Source organism: Poecile atricapillus, chromosome 12 (assembly GCF_030490865.1).
Source record: "Poecile atricapillus isolate bPoeAtr1 chromosome 12, bPoeAtr1.hap1, whole genome shotgun sequence".
In the NCBI taxonomy this organism is placed as follows: Eukaryota; Metazoa; Chordata; class Aves; order Passeriformes; family Paridae; genus Poecile; species Poecile atricapillus.
In genome coordinates this window covers 13,817,426-13,836,251 of record NC_081260.1, presented here as the reverse complement: position 1 = coordinate 13,836,251, position 18,826 = coordinate 13,817,426, and the positions used below count along the sequence as shown (strand labels likewise).

The 18,826-nt window shown below is 46.6% G+C and overlaps 1 protein-coding gene across 2 annotated transcripts in view; it reads left to right on the top strand.

Annotated features, from left to right (window-relative positions):
* The first annotated feature begins 3,277 nt into the window (after positions 1–3,277).
* LOC131583403 (rho GTPase-activating protein 20-like) overlaps positions 3,278–18,826 on the top strand; it is a 30,480-nt gene continuing 14,931 nt past the window's right edge. For both annotated transcript variants that reach the window (XM_058847437.1, XM_058847436.1), the window contains exons 1-2: positions 3,278–3,417; positions 17,367–17,449. In XM_058847437.1, coding sequence (XP_058703420.1) covers positions 17,370–17,449 — 80 coding nt within the window. In that variant the 5' untranslated portion in view covers positions 3,278–3,417; positions 17,367–17,369. The remainder of the gene's footprint in view (positions 3,418–17,366; positions 17,450–18,826) is intronic.

Genomic DNA, 18,826 nt, shown 5'->3' with positions numbered 1-18,826 from the left:
TAGGGCCACTGGACATCAGAGAATTACATGCACAGGCAGCAGTGTCAGCAGCATGGCAATCCCTGAGTCACACTGTGTGTTTGCAGCACTGTAGTGTGGAAAACAAACCCAGGAGCACGGTGGAATCAGTCAATGCTGTGTGTTGGTAAACTCTTTCGCATAGTTTATCTTCACTATCAAGCAATAACTCTAAAGAATAAAACAAGAGATTCCTATTAGTTGATAATTTTTTTTCCTTCTGTTCAGCCCTGGTCTGTCTGAGTGGCTCTGTCAGAGAGAGACCTCAGAGCTGCTGCTCCCACAACAGCGTCATGGAGATCTGACAGCAGCAAAGTTTCCAGCCCTGTCCCATAAACAAGCAGAGTTTTCCAAGCCCTTTCCTGCTTGCACTGTGTTCTGAAACAAATCCATGACCAGCAAAGGAAACAATTGCATTGGAGTGGAATCCCTTGGCTTATTTTTCATTTTCTAATATAGGTGGAGCCAGAGGTGTGGAACTGGGTCCCTCTATGATGCCTCCCATGGGATAATTTGCTGTTTGCATTTGTCCAAAGCATTTGGAATAACAGTTGTCAAAGAATTTATTTTGAATGCCCTTTTGAAAACAAATTCCAAACTGTTGGGGTTTTATTTTTTGGAGGGTGCTGAGTTCTTTTTTAAATAAGTTTCTTTAACTCTAAGAGCTACAGTTGTGACAAATTGGTTTTGATCTATTTACTGATGGGTTTACCTGCTAGAAAAGGCTGTTTCAGTGGAGCAGTGACATTCAGGGCCCCTTTGAAAGACACCAGGGACCTAAAGTCCATTGATGCTGTCAAATTTCCAAGACTGAATTCCTCCCTATAATATCCAGGCTTGCAGCCAACTTAGCTGGCTTGGAGCAGTTGTAGCTTTAAAACATGCTTGATGTGTATTCAGATTTCAAAAAGGAAAAAAAAAAACAAACCAAGCATTGCAGTGATTCAGAAAGATACACAGATGATGGAGTGGAGCAACAAAGTCACAGGCAAAGCCAACACAAGCAGAGATGACCTTTCTAAATTCCACAGCACTAATTCTGCTCCTTGGAAAGAGTGCCTGAGCATTTGTACCCCAGCCCGATACAACTATTTCCTTTCTCCATATCTGATTCCCTACATGGCTGCTGTGATACCATAAAAAAACTAGTTTGAAAACACAGTGGGCTATTTATGATTTCTTTTATGTGAAGACTCACTGTTCTTTCAAAACTGATCATTCATGGATGTTTCTTAGGCAGGAGGCAAAGAGGAGGGAGGATGATTCTCTGTTTAAGTTTGCTCAGAAATTTAGGAGAAATGTTCCCATTGTTCTTGGTACATTTTTGTGACCTATGGCACACAGATCTCCTGAATCCCCTTGCCCAGCAGTGAAGATAAAGGAACACAGCTGAAATCCACCCAGCTACCAGTAATAATGTAATTATTACTGTATTATTTTACATGTAATAATCTTAGAGATTCTAAAGCATTTTTATTTAGTGTAAGGAGTGTTGTTAAACTCAGAATTCAGAGGAACTTACAACTGCAGAGGAAACCTTTACTGCTCATAGATTATGAAAGAGGTACTTTGGAAAGAAAATATCAAGAAATTTTATCTATGGGAATCCTTTGGAAAAGGCTGTGCCATTTTAGTTATTGTATTGTTGCTACAACAGTAAGCACAACCATATTGAGACTGTGGACACTAGACATGGAAAAATATGGATGAAAAGCACTAACAAGCATTAGTCTTGACTGCAGCCTTAAATTAGCCTGTCCCAGTGGTACCTTTTTGCTTACAGGAAATGGCTCCTGAGGTATTTCCCAGGAGAATGAGAGCTGATGGGGAGGGACTGCATAGTTTGGAATACTCCATGAATGTGTGTGGGGAGGCGAGGGGGGGGATAGGCGGGGAGGAGGAAGGGAAGGAGGGGACTGGCTGCTTTATTTTGTCTTTTTAAAGGCAAATCACTTTTATGGGGGGGAGGGGGCTACTCTTTCATTTTCCAAAAATGTCTCTTATATATCTTACATTCAAAAGTACTTGTAAGGGTTGTTTAGAGACAGAGGAGACGTCATTCCCGAAATTTCACAACTTGTCAAATCTTGTATGCAGAGAAAAAACAAAGCTCAGACCATGGAGTACCAGATGGCAAATACAGTATTCTTCACATTTCTTCATAGTTTTTAAAAATCTTTTGACCTTCCAAGACAGTCTGTGTGACTGAGATGTGATACACTCTTGTTTTCTAAAGACTTCCATTTATTTAACACTTTAAGTAGTTTGCAGAACTGAACCTGTGACGTAAAAGAGATCAAAATAGCTTAACGTGGATTAGAGTACATTTTTCTCATGTAATATATCCCTTTCAGCACATCTCCAGAGAGGATTTTATAGCACAGATATTTCTCAAAGTGACAGAACTGTGAAAGTGTGTGCCCTTGGTACGTGTTTACCTTGGAATAGTCTCTCAAGAGGCTTCTTTCTCAACACAAACAGACTTCTCCATAGACACAAATTTTCCCTGCAGTGCAGACAGAAAACTTTCTAAAGGAAACTTCCTACACAACAACAACTGAAACCCTCAAATGAGTTTGGGAGGGGACGAGGGGGCAGAAAAAGAATGCGCTTGGGCCCCTATTGCTTTTCCTGCCTTCTCTATGATAACTGGTACGAGAAGCCCCAGCCTGGCAGACAGCCCCCGGGCAGAGCCCACTCTAGGCAGCACCAGAAATGGAGCGCAGCAGGAGCCCGGTCCAGTCTCTGAGGGCTGGCACACCCCGCTCTGCGCTCTCCGGTATGGCAAAAATCCCCACGAGAGGAGCCTTAAGAGTCCTAGAGTGCGAAACAGAGTGTTCAGGTGCCCTGGCGTGCAGGACGAGCGGCCCTCCAGAACACACGTGTCCGGCTGTCGCGGCTCCCGTCACTTCTCGGCTCTCCCACCGCGTTTGCCCAGAAAATCGAACTCGCAGCGTCACTTTCTGGGTCGCTCTTTCTCCGCACCAGCTCCGGGCTCCTGGGCATCGCGGCCACCGCGAGCTGCGGCGGAGGCAGCTCCGGGCAGCCCCAGAAGCCCTTCCCGTGCCCGAAGGGGCTCCCGCGGGCCCCCGGGGCTCGGCCGTCCGGCCGCCGGGGCCGCGCTCGGGGCGGGGGCGCCGCGGCCCCGCCCGGCCCGGCCCCGCCCGGCCCCGCTCCGCCCCGCCCGCCCCGCTCGCCGCCGCTCCGGGACCGAGCGCTGGGGCCGGCGGCACCACCGGCCAGCAGCCACCGGGCACCGGCCAGCGGGCACCGGCCATGGGCCACCGGGCACCGGCCGTGGGCCACCGGGCACCGGCCATGGGCCGCGCCGCGCCGCTGCCGCGGGCATGAGAGCGCGGCCGCGCCCCGAGCTGCGCCGCGGGCTCCGCGCGGAGCCAGGCGAGTACCGAGCGGGGACGGGCCGGCTTCGACACCGCCGGGGTGGCCGCGCTGCGGGCCGGGGCAGGAGTCCCGCAGCTCTCGGCGCCGGGGCAGCGGGAGGCTCCGCGGGGGTGGATCGGGGGGCGCTGGACGGGCCGGGGGCGTGTGCGGGGCCGGGGCCGTGCGGGACTCGCGGGGCTCCGGGAGCGCCGGGGCGCTGCAGCCGCGGGAGCTGTCGGGGGTGCGTTCTGCTCGTGTCGGGACAGAGGGACAGGCGGTACCCTGCCATCGCTGCCTCGTCCCTTTGCCTCCCCGCAGCAGCTGCTGAGGCAGCTGGCGGCACCGGCTGCGGCCGGACAGGGCGGCCCGGGCTTCACGGAGCCGCAGCTGCCCTTAGTGATTTTTCAGCTCAACAGAGCGAACGGCAAAATATCGTATTAGCATAAGGTTAGCCTGAAATAATGGAAAATAAGAGAGAAAACTGTAAGCATTTCCCAAAATGCCAGTTTGAAATTCTCAAATGAATCATCCAACACAAACAGTAGCTGAGTGGAACAATTTTCTTTTCGGGGAGTTTCCACTGGAATAAATAGCAAGTTCTGTTAAAAAAAAAAAAATAATAAAAATTTGCAGCTAGTTGTAATATTTTTAATGTTTGCCAGGGGCTGGAATGTGCCCACAGTCAGTGAAATCCTTGTGATCCAGAGTAATGGCTTATTGCAGTTTTTGCTGCAAGTTCTTTAAAGCCACTTGTAGTTTTTTCCTATGAGCTCTACCTAAGACACAGGTGGCTGGATTTCCCTTTACCTTCTGATGTTGTTCAATATTTAGAACATTCCTTAACATTCGTTTCCTAAGCAGACCCCTGCTTTTTGATGCCTTTGTGTCAACCTAGAGTGTTGCTGTGATGTGGCAACTCCACGTTATCTGAAAATGATGGAAAATGGGGATCCTTAGCAGTGCTTTTGCCTCATCATTACAGCCAGGGTTTCACTTGCACAGCAGTAGGGCCATGAACATCTGCTCCTGCAGGAGCATGATGCTCTACATAGATTGTATTCCCCAGATGGACAAAGCAGGACGAGGCACTTCACCTCAGCCTTCCACTGATGCCTTCAAGGACCAGGTCATCAGTTTGTCCAGCATGACTTTCAGCTTATTAAACCACTGGTATTTGATGGGTTATGTACAAATGGGAATATTCCTGGTCATGACACAGCTTCCAGTGCCTCACTGAGACCTGGCTCACACCTGGTTCCTGGGTAAACTTCCTGGGCCCCTGGGCTGGTGCTTTCCAGTGAACAGCTAGAGAGAAGTAAAGTATTTAGTCTGTGAAGCAGAGAGGGGTATTCAGGAGGCTGTCTTGGTAAGCACAGACCTTTTAAACCTATCCCCTGAGCCTGCAGCTGACCAGTTTTCTCCAAGATCTCTGCCTGCACGGGCATTGGTTGTAGCCCATCTATTTATCGCCCTCTAGTGAGGTCTTAAAAATTAACATAGATTCCTTCCATGAGGAAAATAAATATTAGAGTTTGTCTGTTTAAAAAGATTTAAATTTTCTGAGAGTCAGTGGCCTCAGGGAATCCCTCTCAAACATCATACCACACTTTGGATGGTTGCATAGCCTGATTTTGGATAGGCATGGATACGTAATAATAGTGTGTGTCTCCCTTGCAGTCTCTGGGTGCTCAGCAAAGGTCTTTGCAACAACAGCACTGGACACTGTTCCTTTTTTTTTTACCTGTCTTTTAAGTGCTGTTGCACTTTAGGTTTTGGCTGAACCCACATGCAGATCACTTGACATGGCTCTGGTCTTGGTGATTGCTTACGCTTCTTGGTGCTCCACCTTCCTTAATTATAATTCAATTGAGCTGGCCCCAGACTTGGGAAGTGGCCTTGTCTTCGCAGAGGAGCTAGCTCCAGGGGCTTGGAACTCTTTTAGGTTGTAACCAGGGTATGTGATTCAATCACCTGTGTAGTCAGACTGGTTTTACTTCACAGGTATGGGAGATGATGAGGAATGTACCATGAATATGGTTTCTCTTAATTAACCTGAAAATGTAGCGGATGCTTGTTCTTCATGACCAGTGATGAGGGATCTCAGATCCTCTCCTGCTTGCAATGCATAAGATTCTGATTTGCAGCTCCAATGCAGAGATCCTTGTGGATGCTTTCCTAGTCCCTCGTGGACAGCATTTCATCAGCACGCCATACTCCATCTTCCTGCCTGCCCCAGGCTCACCACCCCTCTGTCACACCAGCACCCTCCAAAACACCCCCAGATTCCTGTGTTTGTTCTGTTCACCTTCATCCATATACCACTCACCCTCCACTCTTACCAGTGACACCATTCAGATCTTGCTGGAGCAAGAGCTCCCAGCAGATCTGGATACAAACACCTCTGAGAATACCCACAGCAGCACTCAGCCTCTCAGACTTGTTCACCTGTGTCCTGTATCACCTGTGTGCGGTCACACCTGTGTCACCCTGCACCTGTCTCAAATGAACCCTCAGCAGCCTCTGGAGCACAGGCAGCACATGGGCTGCTTGGCAGCACTGCTCAGGGGACATCCCGCGATGTCACATGGGGGAGCTGGCTCAGGGGACACCCCTCAGCGCCCAGCCAGGAGCTGGCTCAGGGGACACCCCTCAGCGCCTGGCCAGGAGCTGGCTCAGGGGACACCCCTCAGTGCCTGGCCAGGAGCTGGCTCAGGGGACACCCCTCAGCGCCCAGCCAGGAGCTGGCTCAGGGGACACCCGCGGTGTCTGACAGTGTCTGCCGTGCAGAGGTCACCCGGGGGCCGTGCTGAAGTGTGGTGCTGCGGTGCACACCGAGCCACATGGATGGTTTCTCAGCTAAGTCAGGAAATCTACCCTGGCAGCTCCCCACCCCTCTGTGCGCTGCTGGTGAGGGACTGACATCTCCTCAAGGCAGTGGCAGCACTGTGGGTGCTGACATCTAACAGAGCAAACAGAAAGTTTCCTTAACAGCATCTTCTCCACTTCATCCAGAGGCTGGAAGTGTGACAGTCACTGTAGTTTGAAACAAAGCTAATAACCAATAAACCCCGCTTCTTCTGTCTCCCACTTCTCTGCATTTCTTCCTGAGGTGTGGGAAGAGGAGCTGGCTCAGGGATGGGTGCTCAGTACCCATGCACTAGAGATCAACCCTTCTTTGCTTGTGCACTGTGCTGCCCTCCTCATGTTCCCACAGAGCAAGTGGCAGGACAGATAAGGACATGAAAGTTTCCAAAACCAGGCACCCATAGTTAGCCCCTTGGAAAACAGCTAGGGTGGAGCCCAGTTTGTGGCATGTGAGAGAGAAAGCAAAACAGGATGTTTTTGTGATTTAAAACTTATATTTCATAATTCCTATTTAAAGGCTTGGTTTGGTTTTGAAGTTGCCTGCTACATTTATTGGGAAATTTATAACCTGAAGAGCTTTGTGCATGTATTATGTGTGTATGCAGATGTGTATGTGCACGTTTCCTTGTGTAGGCATTGCTCATGAAGAGGCTACTACTCAACCTGAGGAAAATTTCCCTCCTGAAAATTAGTAGAACTAGTAGGAACTAACAGCTAAGTAATGGCATATATAAATTCTATGTAGCTCTTGTGTAAATCTTGCTGGATAATTTTTTTTGCTCTGAACACCTCAATATCAGAAAAATTATGTCAAATTATAAAGTGTTTACCAAAGACCTGTGGAAATACTCATGATTGGAGGTATTAGTTTATGCATAAACATGTTAAGCCCAAGTAATGGGAAATGGGGCATAACAGGTAGATTAAGAAGCCCTTGGGGTCATTTGTACCCCACAGTATGTCCTGTATTTAGCCTAGTACCAGCTGATACAGTTTTCACACTGTAGGTGTTAAGGCAAAAGTGAAAAAGAAATACTGTGAGAAATTCAAGCAGGGAATAAATATATGAATAGAATAATTGTCTTTAAATGGAATGTTTCTTGAAGTTTTCCATCACCTGCCCCTTCAGGCTGTACTGGAAATGGAGGCACAGAGAACAACATCTCCAAAAAGCCCCATGGCCACTCTCCAGGTGCTCCTGGGGGCAGGTGAACCTCCATCCCTCTGTCACACAGATCCAACCCCCACAACCCATCCTGTGCCCTTGCATGGGGCATGAGGGGTCACTACTCTGCTTTAGCCTTACTCTGTTTGCCAGGGGATGATATACCCACTCTCACCACCCCCATCCCCTGCAGAACACTGGCATTTTATTACTGCCTTCAAGGGAACAAGATTTTCTGCCTTTGTTGTTTCTTTTCTTTGGCTCATCTCTGAGTTTCTGCAGTGGCTTGCAGCAGTTGCTCCTGTGGAATAATTATAACAGCCTTGTGTAAGGAACTTTATGTGCATAGTAGTGATTCCACTGTTTGTATTTTTCCACCTCTCATGCCATCAAAGAATGGGATGTGTTCTTTAAGGCCACATAGCCTGACTTGCATTGCTTCATAGCATTCTTTTTAGTAAAAGAATGTGCACATTTCTTTGCTAGCTTTGGCAAACTCTCCCATGGCCTCCAGGTTATTTGATCTTCAAGCTCCTCATCAGCTCTGATCAGCTTCCTTCCCTTTCACAGCCTGCTGGCAGCTCTTCAGGCTGTGTTTTCAAACCTCTCCTTTGCACCTTCAGTTTCACATGGGCTTCGCTGCTCCCTCCTGCCATTCCTTTCTTGACCTCTTCTCAGCTGCTGAGCTGTGTCTCTCTCTTGGCCTCTATCATTGCTCAACTCTTAATGCCTTCCTGCAACTCCAAAAACTGGCAAAAAAGTGTGATTGTTTAAGCCAAAATCTACTTTTATTCGCCTAGCTCATGTAACTTTAGACTCACAGCTCCACTGAAATTCATGATGTTTGAGTCCTCATTTGAGACTAGGATGTCTATTTTCCATTTCAATCAACTGCAGAATTCTGTGGAATTATATCCTGCAATTCAGCACAAATCTATTCTAGGGTTTGAGAAGTAGTTTGACAGTAAATGCTACTATGAGTGTGCCCACATGGATGCTGACAGGCAGATGAGCAAGCAGCAGAAGGAGGAAAATGCCTTTCATGGTGTGAGTGCTAGCAGAGATGCTGTTGATTAACCCATTTTTCAGCCAGCCAGCTCTGCAAATACCATTTAACAACTGCCGAGTCTGTATAATGCTAACGGGGTGCTTATAAGGCATAAAGGGATTAATGTTCAACTCTAATGAAATCCAGATGTACAGAGCTGCCTCTTCTCAAAGTCCTTTCCCTGGCCAAGCTGCAAATAAAATGATTTAATCATTGTAAATAGAGGAGAAGCACCATCACTCAACATGAAGCCACATTCACTCAGTCCTTAAGCTCGAGTGCTGGCGGTGGCCTGGTGGAGGGGCCAGGGTCACCCACTGACCCTCTGCCTGCAGGAGCATCAGGGGGGAACTGGGGAACTTCCCTGGGGAGCACGATTTGTTCAAGTTTGCATTAGGGCTGGGGGAAGCTGGCTTGGAAACCAGCCTCCTTTATCCCTGAGCAAAGGCCAAGGCAGCTCTGAGCATGGTGAGTCTCTGGTCACTCTCCCAGGGCTGTTGTGGGCCACTGGCACCTTGGCCTTGCCCTGGCTCTGTGTCTGGGAGAGGTGAGGATTTGTACCAGTGTCAAGTGGAGCTGCACTGTCTGCTCAGGAGACCTGGAGCATTTCTGCTTTGTAAACTGTTGTGGTTTGCACTTTCTCTTCCTTGTGCAGTTTATATTTTCCTTTGTCACACGCCAGACCTGGGTAATCTGCATTTCAAGCACTCAAAGTTAATCTGGGCCCAGTAGGGTCTGGACCACCATACTCATGCTCAGAAGCACTGAGAGGAAAGGCTGAAGTAATTCTGCAGCTGAGCAGATCCAGCTGTCTATGAGCTTTTAATTTTTAATATGGCAGGAGGAGGGGTTTTGAACCAAGAGGCAGGGAGAAAAGGAGTTATTTAAAAGAGACTAAGGAATGTGTTACATTTTTCTGTTCGTCAGGTTTGGCTGCTCTGCAAGTTTTTCATTTTGCCAAAGCTCAATTCAGTGGACTGTTTATTTGCTTTTTTTAAAGAAAGAACATGATTCTTAATCTACTTTGGCCTCATTGATGAATTTTTATACTGTGAAACCCAGCAAGTTCCCTTCCAATGTTATGTATGTACAACTTCATAACAGAAACTTCTACCCCACAGTACCAACCTAAATTAAATGGTCCAAAGGGTTTTATAAAAGTGTGCCCCCTCTGATTTCCCATGTGAGTGGTATCTGTACCTTTTGATCACTGATGTCATGCTCATTGTCAGAGTATGCCTCAGCTTAAGGCCAGAGACCATATATGTATGTGGAGTTGTGTAGAGGTTTTCTTCAGAGCTAGAGAGGCAAGAATTCCTTGTGAGATGTTCCTGGGGTGGCTTTCATCACTGGTTCAAAGGAAGGAAAGGAATGAGGAAAGAGTCCTGATATAAAATGATATCAAAACATGTAGGGGCAATTTGTTGTGATGGGTTTTCACCATGGGAAGAAGCACTTCAGGAAAATCCCAACAGGTGTCAGCTGTTTGGTCTAATCCATTGTCAACACATATTTCAAATTTACATCAGAATTGCAACAAAACTGTCTGGACCTCCAAGAAAAGGTGAAGAAATTTTGCAAAACAAGGTTTTCTCCCTGCTTTCAACCTCCTGTGCCAGTACTAGAAGGGGGAAGGAAGTGCTTCCTCTAGCAGCTGTTCACATCTTGCCAGGCCAAGTGCTTGAAATTCAGAAGTATTTATGAATCAACATCAATATTTATTGATCTCGTCAGTTTCCATCAATTAGTGATTTGCTGTGCTGTGCTAGTGACAGAGAAGAGACTGGCATTTGTGTTGTTCAAAGTTTTTCAAATTGATATTGATTCAAGAAACACTTTGATAGTGTATCCTTTGGATGTTCAGGGCCTATTCCTGTTGCAGGTGATGACTAAGAATTATCCTCACCAGCAGTAAGCATTTTTCATGCAGTGTTGGTTTTTTTTTGTTGTCCCAGAATACATAAACACCCCTCTCCTGCTGAACATTAAGATTTACAGAGAAAAAACCACCTGTGAAAGTTAAAGTTCTCAGCAGTCTGCCTGTAATTTTCAGAGATTCTGTCCACCAACCCTGTATCAGGGTTGAGGCTTGGAAATAGCAGGGTATTTTTTTATTCTTGAATTCATCAGTTTTCACCTCTCTGTCTGATTCTGGGACCTCATGAGGGAGCACAGAGCACCATGTTTTTTACAGAGGCACAGCTGATGGATGAGAGCTGTGGTTTGCCTTCTTGCTTAAAGCTTTTGGGCCCCTTTTCAGGTGCCTGTCTTTGAGTGACAGCTGAGAGTTTTGCTCTGCTTTGGGACCCTGAACATTTGTGCTGTTCTCCAGGCATGGGCATTGCTGGTGGAGGACAAGGCAAAGCTGTGCTCAGTAGCCAGAAACACAGCCCCAAGCCATGACAAGTTCCAAGTGTTCTTATTTGGGTTCCAGCCCAGTGCCATTTAAGAATATCCCCATTACATCAGCTGTTCAGAGAGACCTGCTTCAGTCAGGAAGACTGGTGCTCTGTGTGGTGACAGTCCCCTCCATGCTTTGCAGGACATCCTCCCTTATTGCCATCCACTGTTGGCATTGCTCCAGACTCCAAGGAAGGCACAAATAATCCATGGGAGCAGGGAAAAAAATGGCATGGAATAGATTAGTGTGAATTAAGCTAATCCCCAGCCACCTCCTTTCCACCTCCAGGTGGAAAACCCACTTGGCCCTTGGCAGACAAGAACTGTTTCTCCCAGTCCTGCTTGTATGGGACACTTTAAAATAAGCCAGCAGGGTTCCATTTCTTGGAAGGAAAAGGAAATATTTCAAAGTGTGTCCTTGCAAACTGATTTACTGCCACCAGACTGCATATTTTAAGAAATTATTTTGTTTGTTTGGAACTGTATATTAGCAGTAAGGGAGAGGGAATCAGTTAGTGAAACATGACAGGAAGACGAAGTTATGTAAAATGGTTCAGATAAGTATTTACACCCAAATTTCTTAGCTCTGAGTTCACATCAAACCATGGTTCATACAGAGCATGTTTTTTGCTGGGTCTGCTCCATTTTGGAGCCTTCTCCCTTCTCCCTGTCAGGTCATGCTGGCCTGCCTGGCTGGCAGTGAGCTGGAAGGAAGCTGGTTAGCAATGCCTAGTCATGACCACTATCACGGGAGTGTATCCCTGCTATATATGGCATCTTCACAGAATCACAGAATGATTCAGGCTGGAAGGAACCACGTTGGGTCACCTGGAGCAGGTCCATCCTCCCTGTTCAAGCAGGGTCATCCCAGAACACAATGCACAGGATTGTGTGCAGACAGTTCTGGAATATCTCCAGAGAGGGGGACTCCACACCCTCTCTGGGCAATCTGTTCTGTGCACACAGAACCTGCACAGCAAAATTCTTCCTCATGTTCAGATGGAACCTCCTGTCTTCCAGTTTCTGCCCATTGCCTCTTGTCCTTCTGCTCAGCACCACTGAGCAGAGCCTGGCTCCAGCCTCTGACACCCTCCCTTCAGATACTGATAGACATTGATGAGATCACCTCTCAGTTGTCTCTTCTCAAGGCTGAACAAGCCCAGCTCCCTCAGCCAGTCCTTGTAAATGAGATGATCCAATCTTCTTCCCCTGGCTGAAAACTGTGCAAAGAGAGGGAAACCAGTGTGGAAAACAAATCACAGACCAGACTTTTGTTTTGGTCCTAGAACTCCAAACATTCACCTTTATGAGACACTTGGAGAAGAAGTGGAGGGGTTTTAATCTTCTGATCTGGGCAGGAAACCAAAGCTGAGAAGAAAACACATCTCTTCTAAGGAGCTGATGGCATGATGTAGGAAGGAGTGTAGTTTTCAAGGCAGTATCAGCCAAGAGCAGGTTGGCAGACTGGCACAGAACCCTTTTGAGATTCAGGGTAGACAGCTGGCCTGATTCCCAGTGGGTGCCCTGTGATGGATTTCCCATTTGAAGCGAGGGGGAATGGCTGCAAGACAACAGCTGCTGGAGCCCCTGGTAAAACTGTTCCAGCTTGAGGGGTCATGTTCAAACTGAATAGTTTGCTGAGTGGCAGATGAAGTCTGGGAGCAGGAGTGGAGGAGACAGCAGTCGTGTGAGTGCACTTTTCCCTAAACTCATTTTAAATGTAAATCTGCAAGCCCAGGTTTTTTCAGTTCATGTAACCTGATGCCTGATTCCCTTTTATGAACTGAACAATTTCCCCTTCTGTTTCGTTATCTCTCTCTAATGGCATTTTCTAACTAGCAATGCAACAGCAGTCTGACATGGATACATGGTAGGAGCATCCAGCACTCACACGAACAGAGGAGGAGGCAGCAGTGTCCCACATTATCTCATTAAGAGACTTTCACAGGCATGCCTCTGCTAATGTAAACTCATTATCGGATAAAACAGCAGCAGTTGTTTTCACATGGATAGATCCAAGTCCAAGTGATGAATTGTTTCTCTACTCTTAACTGGGTTAAGTATTTTTTTGAATGTTGCCTGAGAACTAAGTGGCCATGTGCTACATTTATACAGTAACTTTTGCCCTGTTCCAGTAGACCACTGACAGCTGTGCTCAGCTGATCAATAGCAGTGATCTGCTGTCTGCTCTGACACCACATGCTGATACTGTGAGGAGAATGTAGGAAGATGATGTTTCGCAACATCTATGCAAGAATAAGAATAATGTTGATGTTGCAAGCTCTGAACAATCTGTGATGCTCCAAATGATCAAAGACATTGTGGCCCATGTTTTACTCCCTCTGACCATGTCTTTAGCAACATAAGCCTCCCTGACAGATAAGAATGTCAGCATGGACTCCGAGTCCACGTTTATAAAATTTGGGGTGGTTTTCTTGAAGAGTATATGATACCCTTTCATCATCTTTGCAGCTGGGAAGCAAACTGTTTGTCTAACGACGGGAGAGTGACACTGACAGCTTAATGTTCCACATAAAAGATGTAACAGAGCCTGGCAGTTAAGAGCATTGGGAGCAACAAATTTCCCTTGGAAGTGTAAGCTGGGTGCTGCAGCCCCACCCTGAAACGCTGGGGTTGAAGAAAGCACAGGATGGTTTCAAACGAACAGTGTATCAATGTTCCTGAAACAGATATTTCAATTTATGTTTTGCAGAAAAATGCCCCTATTATACATTTTTTTTTTCATTTCTGAATGGCAACTGAATCAAGCAGCATCATTCCAGTGCTACAGGCATTGCAAACTTTGACCAGCTATTGTCAGAAGGAAAATCCACCCTGTGCTTAGCAGATGTCATTATTTTTCAGCTCCATCCCACCTTAACTATCTGGAGAATAACATTCAAGTGCAGAGGTCAGTGGAGGAAAAAATATAACCACTGCTGCTGGCCAGCTGAGCCGATAGCATAGACCATACATGGATTTGGAATGAAGGGCATCAGACTCACAACCTCCCCGGTGCCAAGAAATACACAGCTAAAATCAGCAGCTCAGAGATGAGTAATGCACAAACATGGTCCAGAGTGTTAGAAGTGTTCAAGCACTTCCAGAGTATGTTGGGTAAATGAGTATCTGTTTCCATGCCACCAAAACAGCACAGAGATCACGCCATGTCCTTCAGCAGTTCTCTGATTCCGTGCCCAGTGAATGAGAGCAGAGCTGACCAACAGGAAAAGCACTCCCTGGCTCCAGTGTGGAGGAGCACAAGGAGGTGCTCTTCATCTAGAAGCAGTGCTCGTGGGCAAGGGCTGCCCAACGCTGCTGGCAGCCAGGTGAGCCTGGCTGGGAGCCACCAGCCACCCCCTCGGAGCCCAGCCAGCTCTGCTGGAGCCCAGCCTTTGGGCAGGAGAGTGAGGGGCTCCAACATCAGACAGAGGATTTGTAATGCTGCTTCTGTGTAGTGAGATGGGAGGGGGTTTTTTGCAAGAAAACTGAAAGACTAGAGCTTAGAAACATGCTGGATTCAGAGTGCATTTACATGGCACTGAGAGAACACTCCAGGTGTTAGGAGATTCTGTCCTGGTCCAGCAGTCCCTTAAGAAAATATCACTTACATGGGCTGGCCCATACACATTCAAATTGTTTAAAATTGGGTACACAGCTAGGTTCTCTCATGCAGAGAGGGAGCACACAAGCAACAATTTTACTTTGGATGCCTACTGAAACCAAAGACAGAACAGTTTATTATTCTTCTATTAAGTATGCAAATTAAGTACATTAAACCTGAAATTGTGCCAATTAGTTTTGTCCAATTCCCTCAGTCGGATCATAGTTTCAGAGTGGCCAAAATGATTGCGTTACCTACAGTAAGGGGATTCCATAATCTCAGTGATGTCCTGCCAAAGGAATGTGACTGGCTAGGATCAAAATGACTGGCTGAGGTCTTGGGAGGCAATTTTTTGTTTGCCTAGAGTCTGTTTGGGATCAGGAGAACTGATGGACAACACCTGGACCTCTGGACAGCTGATGGTTTCAGCATTTTTTTTTGGAGAGATCAAGTATGGGGAGTACCTTGTGTCCTGTAGTCACAGCATTTCACTGGAAACTCACAGTGCTGTCTTTGTTAGACTCCCAGGAGTAGTCTAGTGCCTGCTGGAGGTGATGCTGTAGGACAGGTCCTCAGACAAGTGCCTTGGAAGGCACTGCTGCCACCATTCAGATACATCTGAAACCTCTCCCTGCGGTCAGAAGAAGAAATCCACCAGTTATGACCCACTGAAATTTATTCTGAGATAAATGCTCTCCTACACTAAATGTCTTTAGTATGACTTATACCCTAGAAGACAGTGGTTTTGGGGTGGCCATAATGATTGATTTACCTACAGCAAGGTATCGTGTGCCGTGGGATTCTTTGGCACAGAAGATACTGTCACAAGCAAGGGTTTATTACAGTGCCATTGAAGCCATTGCTGCAGTCTGCAATGCCTCTGGCACAGAGGTGATCAGCTCACCCTGTTTCATCAGTGAGCTCTGCAGCTGGAGCTGCTGGTGTCTGCCCCCAGGCATCCACACCCATCCTCGCTCCCCACTTTAAGATAGTGTATGACAGATGCTTTGCTGCATTACGTTTGCAGGAATGTTTTCTCCTATTAAGGCACCTCCAGAAGCCAGATGTTCTGTTTTAGTAGGGACTTCCTTTTTTTAAAACAAGCATTTCTGAGCTGATGTTATTTTTATTCAGTTCTCCTTGTGAAACTTCCAAAGACAGATTTTTGCTTGGCAGTGTCACAGCAGGATATGAGGGAGAAATTGCCGTCCATCTGCCTCTGACTACATATGTACATGCACCCAGAGAACCTACTCAGGGAGCACCACTGATACTGCAAAGCTGAATATTCATATATTAGGAAATTCATTTATTAAATCATACTTGCAGGCCCACTCTAACTTTGTGTTATGTAATCATACATTCTTTTTCACAAGGTCATTTGTGCTTTGGAGGCCTTTGTTGGACCTGAGCAGGCATGGAATCATGAGTCTGTGTTGTAGAAAGCTCTAGCCTGTAGGATTCCCAGGTCCTTGGCTGCAGAAGTCAAAAGGTGTCTTGTAAACTGAATGGGAGATGAGGAGGATGTCCCTTCCCTCCACTCCAGCCTCTGCCATGGATTTCCTTTCTGAACAGCATTAAATCACTCCACCAACTTTTATTTTCTCACACAAACACCTGGAGACAGACTTGCAGCTGTGCTGAGCTCCTGTAGCTCCAGGGAGGGCAAACAGAAGCAATTACTTCAAACCAGCCCCAGCCAGCCTTCCAGTTTGCTCTGAAAAACCAGACACAATGTGGTGAACACTAGCCATGCAAATAGACTGAAATGACCCTGTCCTTCATGTTTCCATCACTGATATGAGGATAATACCTTCCTCTGACATCACAAGGATGGTAATGTTGTCATGAGGTGCTGAGCTGTAACAGCCTTGCATCTCCAGAGATGGGACCAGTGAGCTCACGTGCAATGAATGTTTTCACTGTCCAGCACAGACCTTGAAAAGTATACAGTTAACAAAAGCAACATACTTTCCCCATAGGAGCTCTCCCTCATCAACCAGCAATCATGGTTTCTTTTATTCTTAGAATTTTTCTTATTTTGTAACATTCAGAAGTCAAAAGATCAGTAAGTATCAACATGCTCTGAACTCTGGTACTTAAAGCTCTAACATAGGCAAATGCTGAAATTAGAAATGAGCCATGGGACAGATTTTCCCATGCTTACTAATCAAGAGTCACTGATTTAAGGATTTCTCTCCCAGGCTAAAATCTCTCATCTTTCTCCAGCACAAAATTAATTTAGCAAATAAAAGGAGACCTGTGACCTCTGTATATGTTGACTTGGATAGTTATAATTTCTAACTCTCAGGTCTCACCATTACAGTCACTCCAGTTCTGTGTTACACAAGACTTGGTGGCTGTGGCTGTTAAAAAGGACACAAATGTCTTGAGGTTAGGCTGCCTGGAGAGGGGGCTAGTAACAACTTGTGAGTATGGAAAATGAAAATAGAGAAAAATCTACTAAAGAACCTCATCCATTCCTCCAACTGATAAAGTACAACTCCTTAGAGTGTTATATGCTCTTCATCTCTTTGTCTAGTCCAGTGTTAAATTTTATTTCTATACCTTTCCTTAACAAAGTATTCCATGGTATGAGTGTTTGGAAGTTTTTCTTGAACTTCACACTTTGTTTTTTTCCCTCTGTTTATTCATATAATTACTCTGAGTTTGGCTGTATAAAAATAAATGTGAGAATTGGCCAGTGTTTTATTGATCAGGAAGGGGAGGGAGGTGTCTGACAGCACATGATTAGTGCTGACATTTCATGACATTTCATGACATTTCATGATTATTAGCTAGACAAAAAGAACATTTGTAGAGTGAAATGAGCAGATCTGCTTCCAAGGTGGCCAGGCTAACTTGAACATCTTTTTGTCTTGCAGAAGATGAAGCCCATCGTCCAAAGAAGACGATCTACCTCATCTGCCATTACTAAAGCTCTTGGCAAATCAAAGTCCCATTCCAGGTAGAAAAAATACCTTTCTGACTTCTGTTTCCATCTTTCTGCCTACACAGACTGAAATCACACTGGTTTCAAATTAATTTAAGTGTTGAGGGCAATTTGGTCCTGTGGCAGGGGCAGGCAGGGGCAGGTGGAGGGGAATGAGGCACCAGACAGAGGAGGTGGGTTGCAGGACATGGGATGATGCAGATTTAGCAGCCCTGGGGACCATCCTGGCATTCCACCTCAGAGTTTCCCTGTGCAGCCACCCCGAGCTTACTCACTAACAGAGCTCCCTGCAGCCCCTGCTCCATGTGCTGGACTGCCAGTGGGAGGGATAGTCCTGAGAATTGCTTCTGGCTCAGCTACATGTACACCTGGGCAGGTGAGGGGGCTGGAGCTGCTTCTGGAGATGGAGGGAATTGTGGGAGGCATGGCCATGTCCTGACAGCCCTGTGCAGGATGGCATCAGCTCAGGACATTTGCTGGAAAAGGCAGCAGACCCAGATGTGCTCCAGGCCAGCCCTGTCAGGGGACAGCAGCTTTCCCATACTACCAGCTCAGGTGGAAAGCTGCCTCCATGCCTGCAGCTCCATCAAGTCTGCTGATGCTTTGCTCCTGCAGTGTGAGGCACCAGGAGTGTCAGCAGACAGGGAGCCACATGCCAGACATGCACATCTTCTGCTGAAACACTGAATGTTCTGACTTAGCCCTGAGCACCTCAGTCCAGTGGGAGCTGAGTTCTCCTTGACCTCATCCCCTCCTGCAGCACTGTGTCACTGCTAGAGACAGATAAGGGGATAACATTGTCCTTTCTGCCTTGCTCTGATTGCAGCCATGTAAATTTCCTGGGGGATTTGTTTAGTTTGATTTTTTCTTTCCTTGTAAGAAACAGAAGATAAAGCAGAACTGATTAACACTTTGATCTGGACCAGCCCTCCCAAAGAATATCCCTTTTGTATCACACCATTGGTGATCAATGCAAGTACAGCCTGCTTCTCTGGAATAAGGCAGGGGTGTCAGTCTCACAGGATCATTTAATAAGAAGGGCAGGACTGGTTTTCACTTGGTTGTCATTTGACAAAGTTATGTGACTTCTTTTTCCTTCCTCCCACCCCCTCTAAATTGCAGTAGGGGAAAAAAAAAGTGAGGAAGAGAAAGAAATTCTTGACTTTATTTGGCTGGAGAACCTCCTCATGAGGGAGGGAAGCTTTAAATGTTTCTTGTGATGGATTGCTATGGAGGGGGCTGGTCCAATGCCATCTTTGCTTAGGCCATGAAAGCATCAGCAAGATTTTTTTTGCCAGCCTGCCATTGTGTTTATAAAGCTGGGTAATCCTCCAGCTTTAGGAAATCCACTGCTTGGGACTGTAAGATGCTGTTGCTCCCACTGCTCAGCTG